The 20,965-nt window shown below is 43.6% G+C and overlaps 1 protein-coding gene across 7 annotated transcripts in view; it reads right to left on the bottom strand.

Annotated features, from left to right (window-relative positions):
• Positions 1 to 20,965, bottom strand: part of PKNOX2 (PBX/knotted 1 homeobox 2) — a 416,847-nt gene that overhangs the window by 61,386 nt on the left and 334,496 nt on the right. For all 7 annotated transcript variants that reach the window (XM_083480587.1, XM_083480583.1, XM_083480589.1 and 4 more), the window contains one exon: positions 8,939 to 9,127. In XM_083480587.1, the coding sequence (XP_083336713.1) occupies positions 8,939 to 9,127 (189 nt within the window). The remainder of the gene's footprint in view (positions 1 to 8,938; positions 9,128 to 20,965) is intronic.

The raw sequence follows: 20,965 nt of genomic DNA on the forward strand, positions 1-20,965 counted from the left end.
CGGTCCCTGCTCCTGCCAACCCAGCAGTTCAAAAGCACGTCAAAGTGCAAGTAGATAAATAGGTACTGTTCTGGCAGAAAGGTAAATGGCATTTCCGTGCGCTGCTCTGGTTTGCCAGAAGCTGCTTAGTCATGCTGGCCACATGACCTGGAAGCTGTACGCCGGCTCCCTTGGCCAATAAAGCGAGATGAGCGCCACAACCCCAGAGTCGGTCACGATTGGACCTTATGGTCAGGGGTCCCTTTACCTTTACCCTTATCAAGTTTTTAGAAAGGAGAAAAATAAGGCAGTAAATGGCGCCATTGGTGCCCTATTCAAAGTCTAAATTTTGAAGTTTGTGGCTCACACCACTGCCATATCCCCCCAAAGCTATTTATTTGGTGCTGCTCTTACACTCTATACAGCAAGTTTGGGCAGATCCTAGTGCTGGAGCGAGGGGTTGACGCATCTTATGAGTCTGGCATTGGGACTGGACTACATAAGTGCTTCAGTCTGCAGAGTTTTCTCTTGAGGAGAAATGAGAGATACTCTACTTTGGGATAGCTACATTTACAAATGAGATTCGATAGATAGATTGCTGGATGTAAGCAAGAAGGAGAAACAATGGGATATTCATGAATTGCTACTACATGTGCTTTAAAAAGTATATTCATCTCTCCAAGCTGTTTTCTCGCTGTGCTGTATTTTTTTCCAAGAGGAACGTAAGGGGTAGAAAGGAAAGTTTGTTGTGTGTTTTTTTCTGCTCCTAAAGCAGTTTTTTTCCTTGCCAGTAACACGTAACAGAGATTTATTCGTATCTCCAGGGCTGAGAAATGAAACGCTGAAAAGCAAATTTTCTGCTTTGGAATGCACAGGTATGTTTAGATTTTTTTATTTTTATTTTTTCAAAAACCTCAGGAAAATGAAGCACTTCCCCCCCTTTTTTACTGCAGTAAGACTTTTCTTTTCTTTAAAAAGATTTTTAAAAGCAGCTTTGTTTTTGCCAAGTGTGGGAGAAAGTAGCTTTATGCTGTGATCTTGCACATAATAGTCTAGGAGTACACCCACTGCAGCAGCAAATATAAGAATAAAATAAAAAAGGAAGGCAACTTTACAGCTTGATCCTATGCATGTTTACTTCGAAGTAAGACCCGCTGTGCACATAGGGGCTTACTCCCATGTAAGTGTGCACAGGTTTGCAGCCTAGGATTTTGAATTTCCGAAATGTTGCCTCAACATGCTCCCCCACATGCCACACACATGCACTTTGGCAATCTTGCGTTAAAATGCACACGCAAGGTGGAAATGTGCCACCAACCACTGTATGTATCTGGGAGAAGCTCTGTTTGCGCACCTTTTGCACAGACTTCATAGTTTCCTCAGCCACATTACTTCTAAATTACAATAATGGCATTGCGTCAATGGGAAGTAGCAGGAACAAAGACCTTTTTTTTCTGCGTTCTTTGCTATTTCTCTCAACAACCTGTTTAGAAGGAGGGGGCTTAACTGGAGAATAGACAATAGAAAGGGCAGGAAAATTTTGAGCAAGGGCCCTCAATGATGGTGATGATGATGATGCTAATAATAATAATAATAATTTATTATTTATACCCCGCCCATCTAGCTGAGTTTTCCCAGCCACTCTGGGCGGCTCCCAATCGAGTGTTAAAAACAATACAGCATGAAATATTAAAAACTTCCCTAAACAAGGCTGCCTTCAGATGTCTTTTATAAATATGATAGCTGCGTATTTCCTTGACATCTAATGGGAGGGCGTTCCACAGGGCAGGCACCACTACCGAGAAGGCCCTCTGCCTGGATCCCTGTAACCTCACTTCTAGCAATGAGGGAACCGCCAGAAGGCCCTCGGCGCTGGACCTCAGTGTCCAGGCTGAACGATGGGGGTGGAGATGCTCCTTCAGGTATACAGGACAGAGGCCGTTTAGGGCTTTAAAGGTCAGCACCAACACTTTGAATTGTGCTCGGAAACGTACTGAGAGCCAATGTAGGTCTTTCAGGACTGGTGTCATATGGTCCTGGCGGCCACTCCCAGTCACCAGTCTAGCTGCCGCATTCTGGATTAATTGCAGTTTCCGGGTCACCTTCAAAGGTAGCCCCACATAGAGCACTTTACAGTAGTCCAAGCGAGAGATAACTAGAGCATGCACCACTCTGGCGAGACAGTCCGCAGTCGAATTCAAATTGCTGATGGACTTTGTCATCATGGACATTCAAAATGTCATAGCTCTTGGCAGAAGGTCCCAGGTTTAATCCAGGAAGGGGAGTATCCCCTGCCTGAAACCCTAGACAGCAACTGCCAACCAGTGTAGACAATATTGAGCTAGGTGGACGATTAGGCTGAATTGGTATACGGCAGCTTCCGATGACCTGCTATGTTCCTAAGACCTGATGTAGTGCAGTGCCCAAGAAACTATCATATTTGTCTGGATCTCACTTCTTCTACCATGACCTACCATAATCTCCTCAACTCAGTCAACTATGCAGTACAGTGGTACCTCAGGCTACATACGCTTCAAGTTACATACATTTCAGGTTACAGACTCCGCTTACCCAGAAATATTACCTCGGGTTAAGAACTTTGCTTCAGGATGAGAACAGAAATCGTGCTCCAGCGCAGTGGCAGCGGGAGACCCCATTAGCTAAAGTGGTGCTTCAGGTTAAGAACATACCTCCAGAACGAATTAAGTACTTAACCCGAGGTACCACTGTATATGCAAAATGGGGATATTGACATTGACCAATCTTACAGAGCTGTTGTGCACATCAGAACCTGACAATGCATCCGAAGTGCTTTGAAACCTGAAAGTGTTGTATTTCTATTACTAGTCAGGGATTGGACTCAAGAGGGCGAGATGGAGGAGGAGTGGTGGAGATCACCCCTCCCTTTCTCCTGACACTGCAAGAGAAAAGGGAGACAGCCTTGATTTAAAGCAGGGCTTTGAGGAAAGTTACAGCTCAGAGAGAGAAACAAACAGAAAGGTTGTGAAGTGTTAGAAGAAGGGGTGGGGACTGCAGCAGGGCAGCCAGATGACATGTTGTCACTGGAAAGTATTTCTGATCCCCCTTCTCCCAGGCCACTCGCTAGCGGGTGGCGCTGTGGGTTAAACCACAGAGCCTAGGACTTGCCAATCAGAAGGTTGGCGGTTCAAATCCCCGCCACGGGGTGAGCTCCCGTTGCTCAGTCCCTGCTCCTGCCAACCTAGCAGTTTGAAAGCACGTCAAAGTGCAAGTAGATAAATAGGTACTGCTCTGGCGGGAAGATAAACAGCGTTTCCATGCGCTGCTCTGGTTTGCCAGAAGCAGCTTAGTCATGCTGGCCACATGACCCGGAAGCTGTCTGATGACAAACGCCGGCTCCTTCGGCCAATAAAGCAAAATGAGCGCTGCAACCCCAGAGTCCGCCACGACTGGACCTAATGGTCAGGGGTCCCTTTACCTTTACCTATCAGGATTGAAGAAAACCCATTAAAAAAGGACTCTACCTTGTTTTCTCTGCTCTTGCTGCAACTGGGGAAGGAAAAGAAGAAGAAGAAGAAGAAGAAGAAGAAGAAGAAGAAGAAGAAGAAGAAGAAGAAGAAGAAGAAGAGTAGTAGTAGTAGTAGTAGTAGTAGTAGTAGTAGTAGTTTGGATTTGATATCCCGCCTTTCACTCCCTTTAAGGAGTCTCAAAGCGGCTGACATTCTCCTTTCCCTTCCTCCCCCACAACAAACACTCTGTGAGGTGAGTGAGGCTGAGAGACTTCAGAGAAGTGTGACTGGCCCAAGGTCACCCAGCAGCTGCATGTGGAGGAGCGGAGACACGAACCCGGTTTCCCAGATTACGTGACTACCGTTCTTAACCACTACACCACACTGGCTTTCCCAAAGCCTTGGCATTACCACTCCTCTTGCTCTTCCTATTGCAACTGCCCAGGTCTCTTTCAGGAGGATATAAATGCAATGTTGCTGTTTAGTGCATCTTTCAGAGAAGGATCTGTCATTGCATTGCAGGGAGTTGGCCTACAATTCTATGATTCTTATACGAGCAGCAATACCACATTGCAGCAAGCTCAGCACCCTTCTAGCAGGCTGTGTGATTGCTCTCCATGACTGGCCAAAGCTGGAGACTGGATCTCATTAGAACCTATGGAATTTCACGGCGGAGAACTGTGTTTACAGGCTGTGAGCCAAATCAACTGGGCTGATGAGTGTGCAAAGGAACTCGCACATAGGGATGCATGAACCTGTCAATTTGGGGTCTCTCAGTTTCTCATCTTACCAATCTTAGATGTTCACATTTCTACACACTGACACACACACACACACACACATATATACACACACACAGTGGTACCTCGGGTTAAGTACTTAATTCGTTCTGGAGGTCCGTACTTAACCTGAAACTGTTCTTAACTTGAAGCACCACTTAAGCTAATGGGGCCTCCTGCTGTTGCCGCACCACCGAAGCCGAAAGCACCAGCCTGAAGATGACGAGTAAGACCTCGTCGAAACGTCGCCTAGACACCCCAACTCTTACACGGGAAGACACCCGAAGACACCAAAACCTGCATTCCTGTACCCGTGAAAATCTACGAAAGCATATATATATATATATATATATATATATATATATATATATATATATCTCCTTGTGAAAATCTGCCAACATTTTAGTGCAAATTTCTACTAATAATCTTATTTTTGTATGAATGTTCATCCTATATACGCAGTCTGCAAACTATTTTCTCCTAGCATATTGCATTTTATGTTAATTTTAATAACATATGCAATGTAATGCACACACCATCCCAGTAAATGCATTTTGTACACATTGCTTGGCTGGAGAACTGCACTGCAAAATTCAGAGGTGTGAATTTTGAAGGATGGCTGCATTCTGGTTCACATATTGATCAGAATTTTTATGGAAATGATGTAATTTCTCCCTCACCCCTATGTACATGCCTTTAAAAAACCAAAACAAAACATAAGACACTTTTTAAAGGTGAGCATATATAGTAGGATTTTGCAAAGAAGCACCAAAGCCTATGCAAAGGGCATTTGAGTGTGGCTTTTTGTGCAGCAGAGGAGCTTGCGGTTCAAAGAAACACAAGCCTAAGATTGAAACTCTGTATTTACCTTGGAACACAATGAAACACAATAGGACTTACCACTGGGTAAACATGTACACAATTGTACTGTGAACCCTGTTGACCAAATATGATAGTCTTTGCACCCCCAACATTTGTAAACGGATGTCACTGCAAATTGCATTGTGCTGATATATTTGGACACACATAAATAGCACCCCTTACGTTTTCTAGTAAGGGCGAGGCCAAATTCCTAGAGCATGCATCCCTCAGGCTAATTTCAAAGACTCTGCAGACCTCTGACAACAGCAATGTTTCCCTCCCCAGCTATGTGCAGAGGAAGGGGAAAGAGGGAAGGAGGTGTCAGAAAGAGAAAGAGAGGGGAGTTGGCAGAAAGAAAGAGAGAGAGATCCCCCCCAGCCACTTTGGACACTGTCCCAAATTGCCACTGCTCTACTTACTGCTGGCTAGGGATGTTAGGAGGCAACACTTATCATCCAGAGATCATTGCAATCAGCACTGTTTCAGTTCTGCTGCAGTTTGGCTTCTGTCAAAGTCTACGTCATTTGTTTCACTATCCACTATAACCAAAACTAATATAATAAATAATGTGATTGATTTCAATGAACGTAAATGGAAGGGAAGTGTCAAAAACAATGCAGAAAATAACATAATTATATGCGTAGTCTTTGAGGACTATAATAACCCAACTACGGAGAACACTGTAAATATTTGCTTGTGCGACATGCCCTCTTGACCTCAGACAAATGTGCAAATGGTGTCAATTTCAGCTCCCATGTCCAATGGAAATGCAAGGCAATTCTTCAAAATCTCTACTGCTGGTGTGTAGCTCATGACAAATTACCCCAAGAGAATGTGGTCCTCCTTGCCAGGGTGAGGGTGGGGTGGGGAGGGAATACTACTCCTGGTATAGAAGGAAGAGCCCCAAAATTACAATGTAAAAATAATGATAGACATTTGATAGTGCTCCTCTTTAGGACTGAATACAAGGACAGGTAACTGCATATCCACCAGATCATTCAAATTAAGCTACTGCATTTCTGGGAGCGATGATTTGAATTAAAAAGGGCTGTTTCCCACATTACATGCCTCATTAACCATACTTGTAAGCAAGTCAGAAATAAGGCAGCATTCATGGGTAGACTTATAAAAGCATCGGAGTAAACGGTACTCAGGAGCAGAGAGGTGAGTTCGAGCTTTCATAATGAGAACATTCAGGTGATACCAAGAATATCAGGATTATAGCTAATATTTGTGGAGGGACCATCAGAGCAAGTGCTTCAGTTGCAGAAGGCCCTGGGTTCAATCTTCTGTTGTTGTTCTATGAACGCATCAGATAGCAGGCGGTGGGAAAGACTTCAGGTATAATCTGACCTGATATCAATTAGATTCCCATGTTCGGCTAAAATTCTGCTAAAAGCGCTGCAGTACAGATTGCTATGGGGCTTGTCAACCTGGGAAAGTAGCCTATTTAGGAAACTCTGATTCTAAACCTCCTCTGCCTTGGGGCTAAACTGATTCCCGAGAAAGAGTTTGGGAGTAAACCCCTAGGGAAAAAACCATATCTGCTGCCTTGCAGGACATTTTCGGGAGAAAAGGCTAAGGAGCAAACCCTACACAAATCCAGACTGGAGTCCCTAAGACAGTTGGATGGTGTCTTGTATGCCTCCTTCTGGCAACTCCTGCAGCCAAGCTGGTGCCAAGCATATTGCTCTGTTTTCCTTTGGACCACATCAGCAAGGCCGGGGGGGGGGGAGGTTTTATGATCTGGGGAGCCCAGGACCTCCAGACACCCTGCCCAGGCTTGTGCCCCAGAGAGGCCGCTTTGGTGCTGCTAATGCAGCAAAAAATAAAATAAAAATAAATGCAGGAGGCAACAGTTATGAATATCCAATCTCTGCAGCCCCAGCAGGCGCTGTGATTCTGCGGTGATTTCACTTCACCTTCAGAGGCGCACTCCATTGCCTCTCGAAACAGATGCCAGCAACAACAGCTAGTACAGGGAAGTCCTGTTTAGAAGTGCTCACATGGAATGCTTTTTTCGGGGGGGGGGGGGTACGCAGGGGTATGCACACCCCTAAACATTTTGTGAATCTAAGTCTGGCCTCATTGAGGGGCAGTATTTCAATATGAGTAGGAAAATGAGAGTACCTCTAAACATCTTTTTTTAAAAAAGCAAAAAAGCACTGCTCACATGTCAAAACAACATATGAGTGAGGAGCCAGGCTCTGTTGATTAACTTAGCTTCAATCCTATGCACATCAGCTTTCTCCCCCTGACATCAGTGCATTTTCCTGAACGCGGGCACTCAGTATCTGTGGGCAGGATGGCAGGGGTGTACGCACAAACACTTCCCCCAACAGCCCTGTGCATGCTCAGTCACTGGCTATCTCGGCATTCAGCAGGATAGATCTGCAAGATAGCTCCCAACTTGTGTTCTCTTGAACATGGGTAGAACCTTCCATGCAATTGCTTGCATTTCAGCAAATATGGGTCGACGCTTCCTGCAGATGTTTCCTGCTCGATGTAGCAGCCAGGGCTTGTGTGCAGCCCCCTATCTCTGCCCAGACTTTGAGTGTTCACATGTTCAGGTGAATGCCTAAATACACCAATGCTGTATGTGTCCAGACTTTCTCTCTGCACACATCTGAGTGATAAGGGGGCAGTGCAAGCTGGTGTGCATAATGTTGGTAGTGAAGCTTTGTTCTCTGATTGCATGTTAATCCAACATGTGAGTGAGCGTTCCTTCCAAACAGAGCTCTCTATGCACAGACAAACCTTTTAAGAACAACAGCAGCCAAAGCAGAATAGGGAATGGGTCATATAATGTTGACACTGTGAAAAATCGTACTGAAACATAACAGTGCTGAATTGAAGGCTTGTGTTGCACTAATCTTTTTCAAGGGTGAGCGTTAGTCCAAGGGAATCCCCCCCCTCCATGGATGTCCCATGCTATCCCCAAATCTGTTCTGGAGGACTAGCGGAACCCCATTAACATATTTAGTGGATGCACAGAGAGAGGATAGGGGAAGAACATTCCATGGCACATGGAAAAATTGGTGTGCTGGTGGAACCTAAACTGAATACAACCAGAAATGTCACATAGTAAGAGATCACCCCCTCCAATTTAATAGTCCAAATCCCAGGGTTCACAAGCCCCATGGGACAGAGGTGGACAAACATGGGCTCTAATTCTCCCCCTTTTTTTGCTAGAACCCCCCAAACCCACCAAATAGAGCCATACACGTAGAATTCAGAAATTCTGAGCCCAGGAATTTGTTTGGGGCACCAGAACTGAAGCTACTTTGCAGTCCTTTTACTGAAATATCCATTCTACCAGCAGATCTTAATCTAACACCTGCTGACCTCAGTTATAGTTAATTCTGAGATTCTCTGCTTTTCTCCTTCTCTTTTAAAGTAACTTTGGTTTGGGAAGTTCTGCCGGAAGGCGGCTGGGTGAAGTCTCAGAAGCTGGGGATAAGGCTGGGGACTCAGTAGGATTACCTGTGATCAGGGGAAAGCGCTTCAGTGCCCCTTCCATTGACTATCAGAAACAGAATCAATCCTCAGTCATAGTTACCCAATAACACTGCTCAGACCAGGGAATGCTATTTATACAGGTTGCATAAATCAGTTTTGGCTCACCCTGGTGCAGAGTTTTAAATACCATAGCTTCATTTCTCTGATGCCTGGAAATATCCACGTTTCTCTAAGATCTTTTGCCAGTCCACAAAAGAAAAGAAACAATGAAATAAATGCTAACTTTTCTACAGTAGAAAATACAGAACAGCTTGAAGAAACCCTGAAATTCTTTAAGGAGGCATGCTACATTGAACATTTTTCAACTATTACCTGTGTGTGTAGGTTTATGGAGGACTGGTTTGGGGAGTAAGGCCCCCCGAGGTCATTCCTGAGTAGGTTGTCGCTGTGCATCTTAGTTTTGAGGCAGGTGATGTAACGATTACAAAAGTCCTTGCACAATTCATTCACTTTCTCCAGCTCCAGGAGGTGAATTCTCAGGACCTGAATGGCTTTCACCATCTAGGGATCAAGAAGAAACCCAAGAGAGCAGAGGGTCAGTCCACTGATAGAAAGCATTCACCATCACATTCAAAAGATAAGCATAGCAACCAGGGGTGCCAAAACGTATCCATTCATTGGCTGCATGAAACAGTTGGAATATTCTTATGGATTAACAAGCCTCCCGCCTGATTAATTGCCTAGCAAATGGAATTTATTTGTTTCTACAACACAAGTACTGATAGAAACTGCAAAAGACAAGACCATCTTAGAATAGGTTCCCCCTCTCATGAGCAAGATAAAATGTATCTTTTATGAAGAGGCCTATTGAGGCACCTCAGTGTATCATCTTAAACCAAAGTATATAATTTTCTTCAGAACTACAGTGGTGCCCCGCAAGACGAAATTAATTCGTTCCGCAAGTTTTGTCGTCTAGCGAATTTTTCATCTTGCGAATCACGAAATCCCATAGGAATGCATTGAAAATCAATTAATGCATTCCTATGGTCAAAAAAAGTCCAAACAAAGCCAAATTTGGTACAACAACAGTTTATTAATTGCTCTTTAAAGTCACACATACTGTAAAGAGCAGTTCAAAAATTAAGGGAAAATAAATTAACTTTATAAACAAAACATGTCTTTGTTTTTAGACAAAGGAAACAAAGTCGCGAGACGTTTTCGTCTTGCGAAGCAAGCCCATAGGGAAATTCGTCTTGTGAGGCAAATAAAAAACGGAAAAACCTTTTGTCTAGCGAGTTTTTTGTCTTGCGAGGCATTCGTCTTGCGAGGTACCACTGTATCATTTTTCATAGGCAAATTGAACTAAATAAAACTCATGGTTATTTACCAATGTTTATTTAACCCAGTGGCAGCCCTACTAGTGACCTAAACATATACTAACAAGGATTTAAAAATAATTTTATAAGTTGTGTTTCCTGGCTTATTATGTTTTGTGGTATTTTATGCATTGTGACTTGCCGTTGTTTTTACTGTTTAGTAATTCTTTATTGTAATTGATAGTAGTAAACTGTTTAATTATTGCTTGCTGATATTTAATTTTACTGTTTACTGTTACAGACAGACCTTAGGAGTCGAATGGAATCCGTTCTTGAAGTCCGTTGGACTTCCAAAAAGTTTGAAAACCAAGGCGCGGCTTCCAATTGGTTCCCAATTGCGCAGGTGTGCCGGAAACAATAGGGGAAGCCACCCTGGACGTTCGGCTTGCAAAAAAAGTTTGAAAACCAGAACACTCACTTCCGGTTTTCGGTCGTTCGGGAGCCGGAATGTTAGACTCCCAAGGAGTTCGGGAGCCAAGGTATGACTGTATTTTTAAATGGATTGCTGAATGTTGCTTTATTTGCTATAAGTTGTTTCTTTTAAAGATATTGTGAGCTTTTTTTTGTATTGAATCAGATTGCTGCTATTAATGTTTGATGTTTTATTATGTTTTTATATGTGTTGGAAGCTGCCCAGAATGGCTGGGGCAACCCAGCCAGTTGGGTGGGATATATTTTTTTTAAAAAATATTATTATTATTATTATTATTATTATTATTATTATTATTATTATTATTATTATTATTATTATTATTATTATATGATGATGATGATGATGATAAAATCAGTGAACCAGGAGTGGGGAAATCTGTGGCCATCCAGATGCCTTTGGATTCCAGCTCCCATAATCTCTAACCATTGGTCATGCTGGCTAGGGCTGATGGGAGTTGGACCCCAACATCTGAACGGCCACAGGTTATCCATACCTGCTGTAAGGTATGCAGAAAGTTTCTAGTTTCCATAGCGATTTACAATTCTGGCATATTCCTTCCTCACTGATAGTTAATGTTTGTGACTCTAGGTTTGGCGAAATGCAGCCCAGCCACACTTAAAAAGACAGTGAACTTCACAAGCTAGAACTACGTGCTTGAAACCAAGGTGAACACTCTCTCATTCATAAAATACTAGTCCACTAAAAGGTACCATGAGGGGACATGTCTAACAGTGCTTGTAAAAGTTGTCTAGTGTTTGGCAACTCTCCAGGGCGAAGGAGTTCTATGGCTGCAAGACAACCACCAAAGAATATTATTAATACTAATCATCCTTATTTATTTAAATTTAAAATAAATACATTTATGAAAAACAGACATACATGCAAGTAAACAAACATACACTCAAACAAACAAATAACAGAAAAATCAAACAAACCACCACACTATAAGATATAAGAAGATTAATATAAAGCATCATATATACTCCTGGTATTGAACACAATTATAAAATTTATAGAAAAGAAATTTAAAACTGACTTCCAATTAATCTCACTGTACTTTGTCTATCCATTACTTTCTACCACAAAGTTACATATTTCTTATATAATATTCATTCATATTCATCCAATGCCCTTTTAAAATGTGGTTTTTTTGGGGGGGGGTTATTGGGTTGTTGCTTTTATTTTGATTATATATTTTGTGGTTTTATATTTTGATTTTGTTCTGTGAACCACCCTGAGACTTCCGGGTATAGGGCGGTATATAAACTCAATAAAGAAAAAAAACCAAAAAACATACCTTTATTGTCAATCTACAGTTGGAAAGTCTCTGAGAATACAGGTGCTGCTTTCAATGAAACTCAGTTAGGATTGAATTTGGTTGGTTTGAGTCAACTCCTTGAAGGCACTCTATAGAGTGCAGCCAAGATGCGCATAGGAGCAATCTGATCCATTCTCCGCAGTAGATTGCAAACGTAGGTGCAGTCACTGAAAAGGCTATAGATTGTATCCAATGCTAGTTGTAGACCTACTGAAGTTAATCTACATGGCTAACTTAGGTTCATTAATGTCAAAGGGTCTACTCTGAGTATAACTTAGCTGCAGGTAGGTAGCCTTATTAGTCTGACGCAGTCAAAATATATATAAAAATATAAAAAATCGGTATCTGAAGAAGTGTGCATACATACGAAAGATTATACCAAGAACAAACTTAGTTGGTCTCTAAGGTGCCACAGAGGGATGCGGGTTGCGCTGTGGGTTAAATCACAGAGCCTAGGACTTGCTGATCTGTGGACACCTGGGATCTTCTGCATGTGTTCTACCAGGGAGCTGTGACCATACTTCACAATGAACTAACCCTCATAGGATGCTGCCTTATCTAGTCCAGTGCTGTCTGTTCCAGTAGCAAATCTCCATAATCTCATGCAAGGCTTGGTTTTTCCTATCACTTCGTACGAGGAACTAAACCATGGGCATTCTGCATGAAAAGCATGTCGCTTGGCCAGCAATATATGGTATTGTTTATCACTGTGTACACATGCAATAGGGACGCGGGTGGCGCTGTGGGTTAAACCACAGAGCCTAGGACTTGCCGATCAGTAGGTCGGCGGTTCAAATCCCTGCGACAGGGTGAGCTCCCGTTGCTCGGTCCCTGCTCCTGCCAACCTAGCAGTTCAAAAGCACGTCAAAGTGTAAGTAGATAAATAGGTACTGCTCCGGTGGGAAGGTAAGCAGCATTTCCGTGCGCTGCTCTGGTTCACCAGAAGCAGCTTAGTCATGCTGGCCACATGACCCGGAAGCTGTACGCCGGCTCCCTCAGCCAGTAAAGCAAGAAGAGCGCCACAACCCCAGAGTCGGCCACGACTGGCCCTAATGGTCAGGGGTCCCTTTACCTTTACCTTAAGGTGCCACTGGACATTTTTTTATAACTTAGCTGGATAGCTACAATGTTTCAAAATGGAAAGGGGGGGCATTTGAAGGGCAACAAATACTGGAAGTGATTTATAATTTCCTAATTTTAAAATAAATTTTGGAAGAATCTCAGGGGACCACAAAAGCCTCCTGGAGGATTACATGTTCAGTCATCCCTGCTTTAAACAATAGTCAGTAAGAGCAAGCCAGAATCAAACCACGGTTTCTGACTCCAGCTGGCTCCTAAACTATAGCTTTAACAAACCATGCTTCCTTTCTCGAGTTTGGACATGCTGGGAGAATTGCACTTAAATTCCAGTTTAAAACTGGAAGCAAAGATGTTTGGCATGCGAAAGAGAAGGTAGGGGAGCGGAGAGTATGCTCTTTCATGGCTCCCTTGTGTGGCAGGCAACCATGGTTTCCCATTGATCTGAACCAGGTATTGCATCCATGTTTTAAAATGGATGTTTCTGTCGTCTAAGCAGGCCAAAAACACCAGAAGCTCCATTTGCAAAACTCAGCATCTCGCTCCTGGAGTGCTTTTGGGACCCAGCTGTAAGTGTTCTATGCAAAAGCGTCCCTGATTATTCTCAGCTGGCCACTCTGCCTAACAAGGCTGGAGTGTGGAAACATGCCTGTAAGCTCTCCCATGAGCAAAGCCTTGGCCTCAGTAAAATATACCCCACAAATGTTAAAAAATTTACACATAAAACATTCCATGCATGGAACTGAGACCGTACGTTTTACAGCCCCGGCTCAAAATCTTGAATAATATATAAAATCCCAGCTATTCACCACAGGGCAATAAATCTGCTTTTTTATGTAACAAAGAGTCTTTAAATTTCAAAGCACTTTTTCAACTTGCTAATTTTAGTGGCCACCTTTACAAACTATTAGTCACAGGCTGCTCATGGGTAAGACGACTATGCAAATTAACTTGGGATGGCCCTCTAGTCTGCTAGGGAGCTTGCCATGGTACAATTAGGGAAGGCGTCCAGCACAAACAGGGACACCCCCTTTTTGCTCTTTGCCAACGGGTGTCTACCCTCAGGGAAAGAAGCAGCGGAAGCGCTGGGCAGTGATGAGGATGACCTGAAGATAAGGAGGTGTTTTTCTCTCCTAATGCACACTGAAGGCTTTCCAAATCGAATCACAAAGACAGAAGGGAGGCAGGAGGAAAGGGCACGGGTGTGTGTGTGTGTGTGTGTCTGTGTGTGTGTGTATGGGGGAATTGACAAACACAGAAAGGCAAAAGGTTAATCAGAAGCATAGCAACCCAGGATCAGATAGGGGGCAAATTCCTCTCATTCCCTGCTCTACTCTATAGAGCATTGTTGAGATTAAAGTGATGACACAGCCCCCCCCCCAAAAAAAAAACCTCCTGGGAGTCCGTTGCAGCTGCAGCTTGGATGGGGCTTGTCCCTTGAATGGGAACTGCTGAAGCACTCCTGTACGCCATTGTTCATTTTTTACAGATGACAGGAAGGAGCAAAGCGACGCAGATGGGGTGAGCTGGGATGCCTTTGGCAGGATGTAGGAGCAGTACTAGAGGGACACGGGTGGCGCTGTGGGTTAAACCACAGAGCCTAGGACTTGCCGATCAGAAGGTTGGCGGTTCAAATCTCCACAACAGGGTGAGCTCCCGTTGCTCGGTCCCAGCTACCAGTTCAACCTAGCAGTTCAAAAGCGCATCAATGTGCAAGTAGATAAATAGGTACTGATCCGGCGGGAAGGTAAACGGCGTTTCCGTGTGCTGCTCTGGTTCGCCAGAAGCGGCTTAGTCATGCTGGCCACATGACCCGGAAGCTCCCTCGGCCAATAAAGCGAGATGAGCGCCGCAACCCCAGAGTCGTCTGCAACTGGACCTAATGGTCAGGGGTCCCTTTACCTTTAGGAGAAGTACTGCTTACTGGGCCTTTCCTATGGAAACCATGATAGCATAGTTGCCATTTTGGATTTTGGACGGGGAGAGCGTGTGAGCTCATGCGCACGCATGCATGTGTGTGATTCAGTTGTATGTGTGTACATGCGTGATTCGGTAGAAAGCAGGAAATGATGACTACGGGCAGGGCTTTTTCTGGGGGGCACATAATAATAATAATAATAATAATAATAATAATAATAATAATATGGCCAAAGCTGGGCTCAGAGCAGCTAACATCATATAAATAACACAGTATACATAAAAACAGGCATCAATTAATTAAAATACATCTTCAAATTAATTCAGACAAATTAAAATCTGGACAAATTAAAATCTGCAAGGGTATGCAGTACTGGCACCCCCCTCAAAAAACCCCACTGACTACAGGCCCTTTCTGGAGCCACATCCAAGAATCACTAGCTCACGGAAACTAATATGTTGTTGTTGTTTAGTCGTTTAGTCATGTCCGACTCTTTGTGACCCCATGGACCAGAGCATGCCAGCCACTTCTGTCTTCCACTGCCTCCTGCAGTTTGGTCAAACTCATGCTGGTAGCTTCGAGAACACTATCCAACCATCTCGTCCTCTGCCGTCCCCTTCTCCTTGTGCCCTCCATCTTTCCCAACATCAGGGTCTTTTCCAGGGAGTCTTCTCTTCTCATGAGGTGGTCAAAGTATTGGAGTCTCAGCTTCAGGATCAGTCCTTCCAGTGAGCACTCAGGGCTGATTTCCTTCAGAATGGATAGGTTTGATCTTCTTGCAGTCCATGGGACTCTCAAGAGTCTCCTCCAGCACCATAATTCAAAAGCATCCATTCTTCGGCGATCAGCCTTCTTTATGGGTCCAGTTCTCACTTCCATACATCACTACTGGCAAAACCATAGCTTTAACTATACAATGGTACCTCATGTTAAGTATTTAATTCATTCCGGAGGGCTGTTCTTAACCTGAAACTGTTCTTAACCTGAAGCACCACTTTAGCTAATGGGACCTCCTGCTGCTGCCACGCCGCCGGAGCCCGATTTCTGTTCTCAACCTGAAGCAAAGTTCTTAACCCGAGGTACTATTTCTGGGTTAGCGGAATCTGTAACCTGAAGCGTCTGTAACCTGAAGCGTCTGTAACCCAAGGTACCACTGTATTATTATTACTATTATTATTATTATTAATAATAATACCCTGCCCATCTGGCAAGGCTTCCCCAGCCACTCTGGGCAACTTCTTAACCTGAAGCACTATTTCTGGGTTAGTGGAGTGTGTAACCTGAAGCGTATGTAACCTGAAGCATTTGTAACCTGAGGTACCACTGTACAGATTTTTGTGGGCAAGGTGATATCTTTGCTTTTTAAGATGCTGTCTAGCCTGAAATTACTACATGGCTAATTATAAGTGGGTCTACTCTGAGTAGAGGTTAGCTGAATGCAACCTTGGATTTTTATCTGTCTGTCTCCCAACACACACACTTCGGTCTTATTCACACCATACACTGGGACTGTACTTTGTTAAGGGTGCTGGGAATTGCAGCTCTGTGGGGGATAAACTACAGTTCCCGGGGTTATTGTGGAGGAGGCGGCTTGTGCTTTAAACGTGCTTCAAAGGTCACCCTATGCACTTATTAAGAATCCATGAAATTTCACAGGTTGAGGCAAACTAATGTGTATTCGATTCGTTGCCTCCCACTTAGGATTGACACTAATGCATTGTCAGAAAAGGAAAGGAAAAGAGGATTTGTATCACCAAAAAAAGAAAAGAAAGGTAACATCAAGTTGTATAAAATTTGTGTATGGTTTTTTTTTTTTTTTGGTAAGCGTTATTTTAATTTTAATGATTACATGGGGAAATAGTCTGACCGATAAAGTTGGAGGGAAAAAACTGAAGGACCATCTTGCCCTGAGAGGAGTGGAGAAGAAGCAGTAGTGACAGCTTTTTCTGAACAAACAGGTTGTCTCACAATTCTATTACACACACACACACACACACACACACACACACACACACTTATTGAGCAAATTGAGTGCTGGACTGGAATGAGTGCTGGTTTCAAATCAGCAATCACCATCCTTCTACCCAGGCTTCCTCAACCTCGTCCCTCCAGATGTTTTGAGACTACAATTCCCATCATCCCTGACCACTGGTCCTGCTAGCTAGGGATCATGGGAGTTGTAGGCCAAAAAACATCTGGAGCGCCGAGGTTGAGGAAGCCTGCTTCAATCTATCCTACTTCGCAGGCTTGTTGTGAGAATGAAATGCAGGCCGGAGGAACCACAAAGGCCACCCTGAGCTCCTTGGGAGGAAGGGGCAAGATAAAAATGTAATAAGTAACATAAATGAATGATAATAATAAAAGTCCTCAAGGAATGCTCTGTCAGCCTGGCGCGTCCATCCAACTATCTGCTTTCCTGAAAGTCAGCATTCAAGGGCAAAGGCACGAAGACTTGACATATACATGTGTGTGTATGTAAAATAAATCTCTCAATTATCTCAGCTCATTTGCTTGGGGTCTCTCATTTTATGTCCCTGCTTCGCTGAGCAGTATATCTGTCCGGATAAAGAGTTACAGTCCGATGGAATACGTGCGCGGGGTTGTAAAAAATACAGATGCTGAATTAATTGACTGTGTGGCACTCAGCAGCTGATTGAGTTGATAATGGCAAGATCTGACCTTTTTCTAATTTCTAATTATGTGCATCTCGCCTGTGAGGAATACATGATTCTTATTCTAATGATGCTTAATGTCGCTGGCCTTTTCATCTCCTCTTTGCCGTCAGCAGTGGTGGACAATTTACATAGGATTAGTAGCATTAAAATTTTGTAGATACAACAAACAAACTTTGGGGAAAAACCGTATTTGCTACAGCCTGTCTTAGATGGAGCCATTTCTTGCGGAATTCCGACCAAACTGTGACCCAGCGGGAAAATGAGCCAATAAGAGGAACGTGTGATAGAATGATAATGATAAAAATATCTTATACTGAGTCTGCATAACCCAGTATTGTCTGGATTCATTGATAGTTAGGGATGGAGCGATTTGGTTCACTTTGCATTTTAATATGAACCTATATAATTTGTACTTCCTGAAAAAGCACGTGAACCAAAATACTGCTATCCTTCAAAATTCACGCTTCACCAAATTTTCTGATGCAACCAAAAATTTTGTACAAAAATGCATAATACTAGTCCAGTGTTTCCCAAACGTGGGTCTCCAGCTGTTTTTGGACTACAACTCCCATCATCCCTGACCATTGGTCCTGGGAGCTAGGAATGATGGGAGTTGTAGTCCAAAACCAGCTGGCAACCCAAGTTTGGGAAACCCTGTACTTGGGTGTGTACATAAAAGTGCACATATTAATGAAATTAGCACTCAGCATTTACTATGTATGGGGAAATTGCAAAAAATTATTTATATATATATATATATATATATATATATATATATATATATATATGTGTGTGTGTGTGTGTGTGTGTGTAGTAGTAGTAGTAGTAGTGCCTCCTACTTGAGAGGTCCAGAGGGTGGCAATACGAGAACAGGGCCTTCTCTGAAGTGGCTCCCTGTCTATGGAATGCTCTCCCCAAGGAATTTCCCCTACCGCCTTCACTATACACCTTTAGGTGCCAGGCAAAAATGTTCCTTTTTAATCAGGCCTTTGGTTGATTTGATTGACATCCTATGCCCTTTTAAAATGTGTTTTTTTTTTGGGGGGGGCCTATTGGATTCTTGTTTTTATTTTGATTATATATTTTGTGGTTTTATATCTTGATTTTATTCTGTAAACCACCCTGAGACCCCCAGGTATAGGGTGATATATGAATTCATTAAATTAAAAATTAAAAAATTAAAAATGCACTAAAACAGGGATTCCCAAATTGTCACCACCTGTCATCTGCGAGCTTCATTTGGGTTGTAGAATCAGTCTTGTAGAATTGGAAGGGAACACAAGGGTAATCTATTCCACCCCCCCCCCCATATTTCAAGTCTCATGCTCTACCAGCTCAGCTATCAGTGGCATGCCTGTCGATTTGTGGTTGAAGACCAGAGACACACACCAACCACACTGAATATTCACATTGATTTTTAACAGTATTTGAGCGGCTTCTCTCATTTTTTATACAGTGGTACCTCGGGTTAAGTACTTAATTCGTTCTGGAGGTCTGTTCTTAACCTGAAGCACCACTTTAGCTAATGGGGCCTCCAGCTGCCGCTGCGCTGGAACACGATTTCTGTTCTCATCCTGAAGCAAAGTTCTTAACCTTAGGGAACCATTTCTGGGTTACTGGAGTCTGTAACCTGAAGCATCTGTAACCTGAAGCGTATGTAACCTGAGGTACCACTGTACAGGACCAAGGCCATTTAGGGCTTTAAAGGTCAGCACCAACACTTTGAATTGTGCTCAGAAACGTACTGGGAGCCAATGCAGATCTCTCAGGACCAGTGTTATGTGGTCCTGGCGGCCACTCCTGATGTTTTGTGTACATCATAATGCCCTTTTATTGCTATGGCCAATGGTTAACACAAATAAAGTTTCATTTCAAGATCCCAGGTATCTCTATCTCAGGTATCTCCAGCTAAAAGGATTAGGAAGCTGGTGATAGGACAGACCTCTGCCCTGAAGAACCACTGCCAGTCAGAATAGTTCGACGACAACTCCCTTCATCCCTGATCACTGGCCAATGTAGCTGGGGCTGATGGGAGATGGAGTCCAATAACACCTGAAGGGCCACAGGTTCCTCATCCATGTTTAGACAATCCCGGGGTGGATGTATCAGTGGAAAGCAACTTCCTATGCAGAAGCTCAAGCCACATCAGTGCGAGTCGCAGGGAATGCCATTGCAGCAAGAAACACATGAAAACAACTGAGCTATTAGTCATTTTGTGGGATCGTTTTGCTTTAAGCAAAATACCATTCCGTCTCTCAAAGCTGCTCCATATCCTAACACACTGGTGGCGATGGCTGGACGGCTGTTTACTTCTGCAGAATCAATGGTGCTCAGTAAGGAGTAAGTGTATTTCCTATACTGCTAATGCTTCGAAGCCGAAGAAATCCAGGGTTGGTGCCTATGTCTTATCTCGAATGCCCTGGTGCAATGGCTGGGCATTCCAGGGGGTGCGAGAAGATGGGATGACATGTTTTCTAGGCATGGAAATGTTCAAGCAGCAACCTGGCAGGCTGGTGCCAAGGGCTTTCTCCTATTTATTGCATTTAATTATGTCCCACAGATGTATTGCAGCGAGTTCAAGTGACGGCAAGGAATGGATCCAGCCGGCCTCATGGGAAGACGGCAGCGCCTTGCAATGCTCCTGAATTCATTGGCACAGCTTTCACTTTGACACGGAATCCCTTGGATAAATGACACGGGATGCTGATATAAGAACGGTGAACTTTAATATAATCTGTGCAAAAATAGCAGGAGGCAGTCGCAACAAGCTGGTTATACTCTGCAGACAATCTCTCAAAACAAAGGAAGACAGAAGCCCAGGCGTTTAACCCATTGTGGTCTCCTCCAAGCCCCATTCCTGTCAATTTCACCGAAGGAAGCCTCCATACCACTGTAGCCTGGAAAAAATAACAAAATAAATAAACTGTCATATGCATCAAAATGAAAAACGGGAAGCCGAGAATGAAAAAAATCACAGCTGCTTTAAAATGATCAATGTTCTCAACGCACAAGAATATTACTCACCTCCTTGTCCCAGATCTAAGGATTGTAGGTCTTCTTTCTGGTTTGCAGGAAGGGCCAAGATCCTTCTGCTCATCACGTGCTTTGGATATGAAGACAAGAGATCCGGTGGCAAAGTACCTTCAACTGAAAGTTGCTCATCGTGGGTTGAAGTTGCAAAATTGTGGAATGCTCTCATGCTGCAGTTGCTTTCAAGATTGGATCTCTACAATGCGCTCTACGTGGGGCTTCCCTTATGCTTAATCCAGAAGCTGCGTTGAGTGCAGAACGCTTGCAGCACAGTTGCTGACAGGAGTGAGACCCCATCAGCAAATAACACCTGTGCTCAGAGACCTGCTGATTTCTTACCAGGCCAAGTTCAAGGTTTTTACCACTAATATGTTGTTGTTGTTTAGTCATTTAGTCGTGTCCGACTCTTCGTGACCCCATGGACCAGAGCACGCCAGGCACTTCTGTCTTCCACTGCCTCCTGCAGTTTGGTCAAACTCATGCTGGTAGCTTTGAGAACACTGTCCAGCCATCTCGTCCTCTGTCATCCCCTTCTCCTTGTGCCCTCCATCTTTCCCAACATCAGGGTCTTT

This window comes from Podarcis liolepis (genome assembly GCF_965112155.1).
Source record: "Podarcis liolepis genome assembly, chromosome: 16".
NCBI lineage: Eukaryota > Metazoa > Chordata > Lepidosauria > Squamata > Lacertidae > Podarcis > Podarcis liolepis.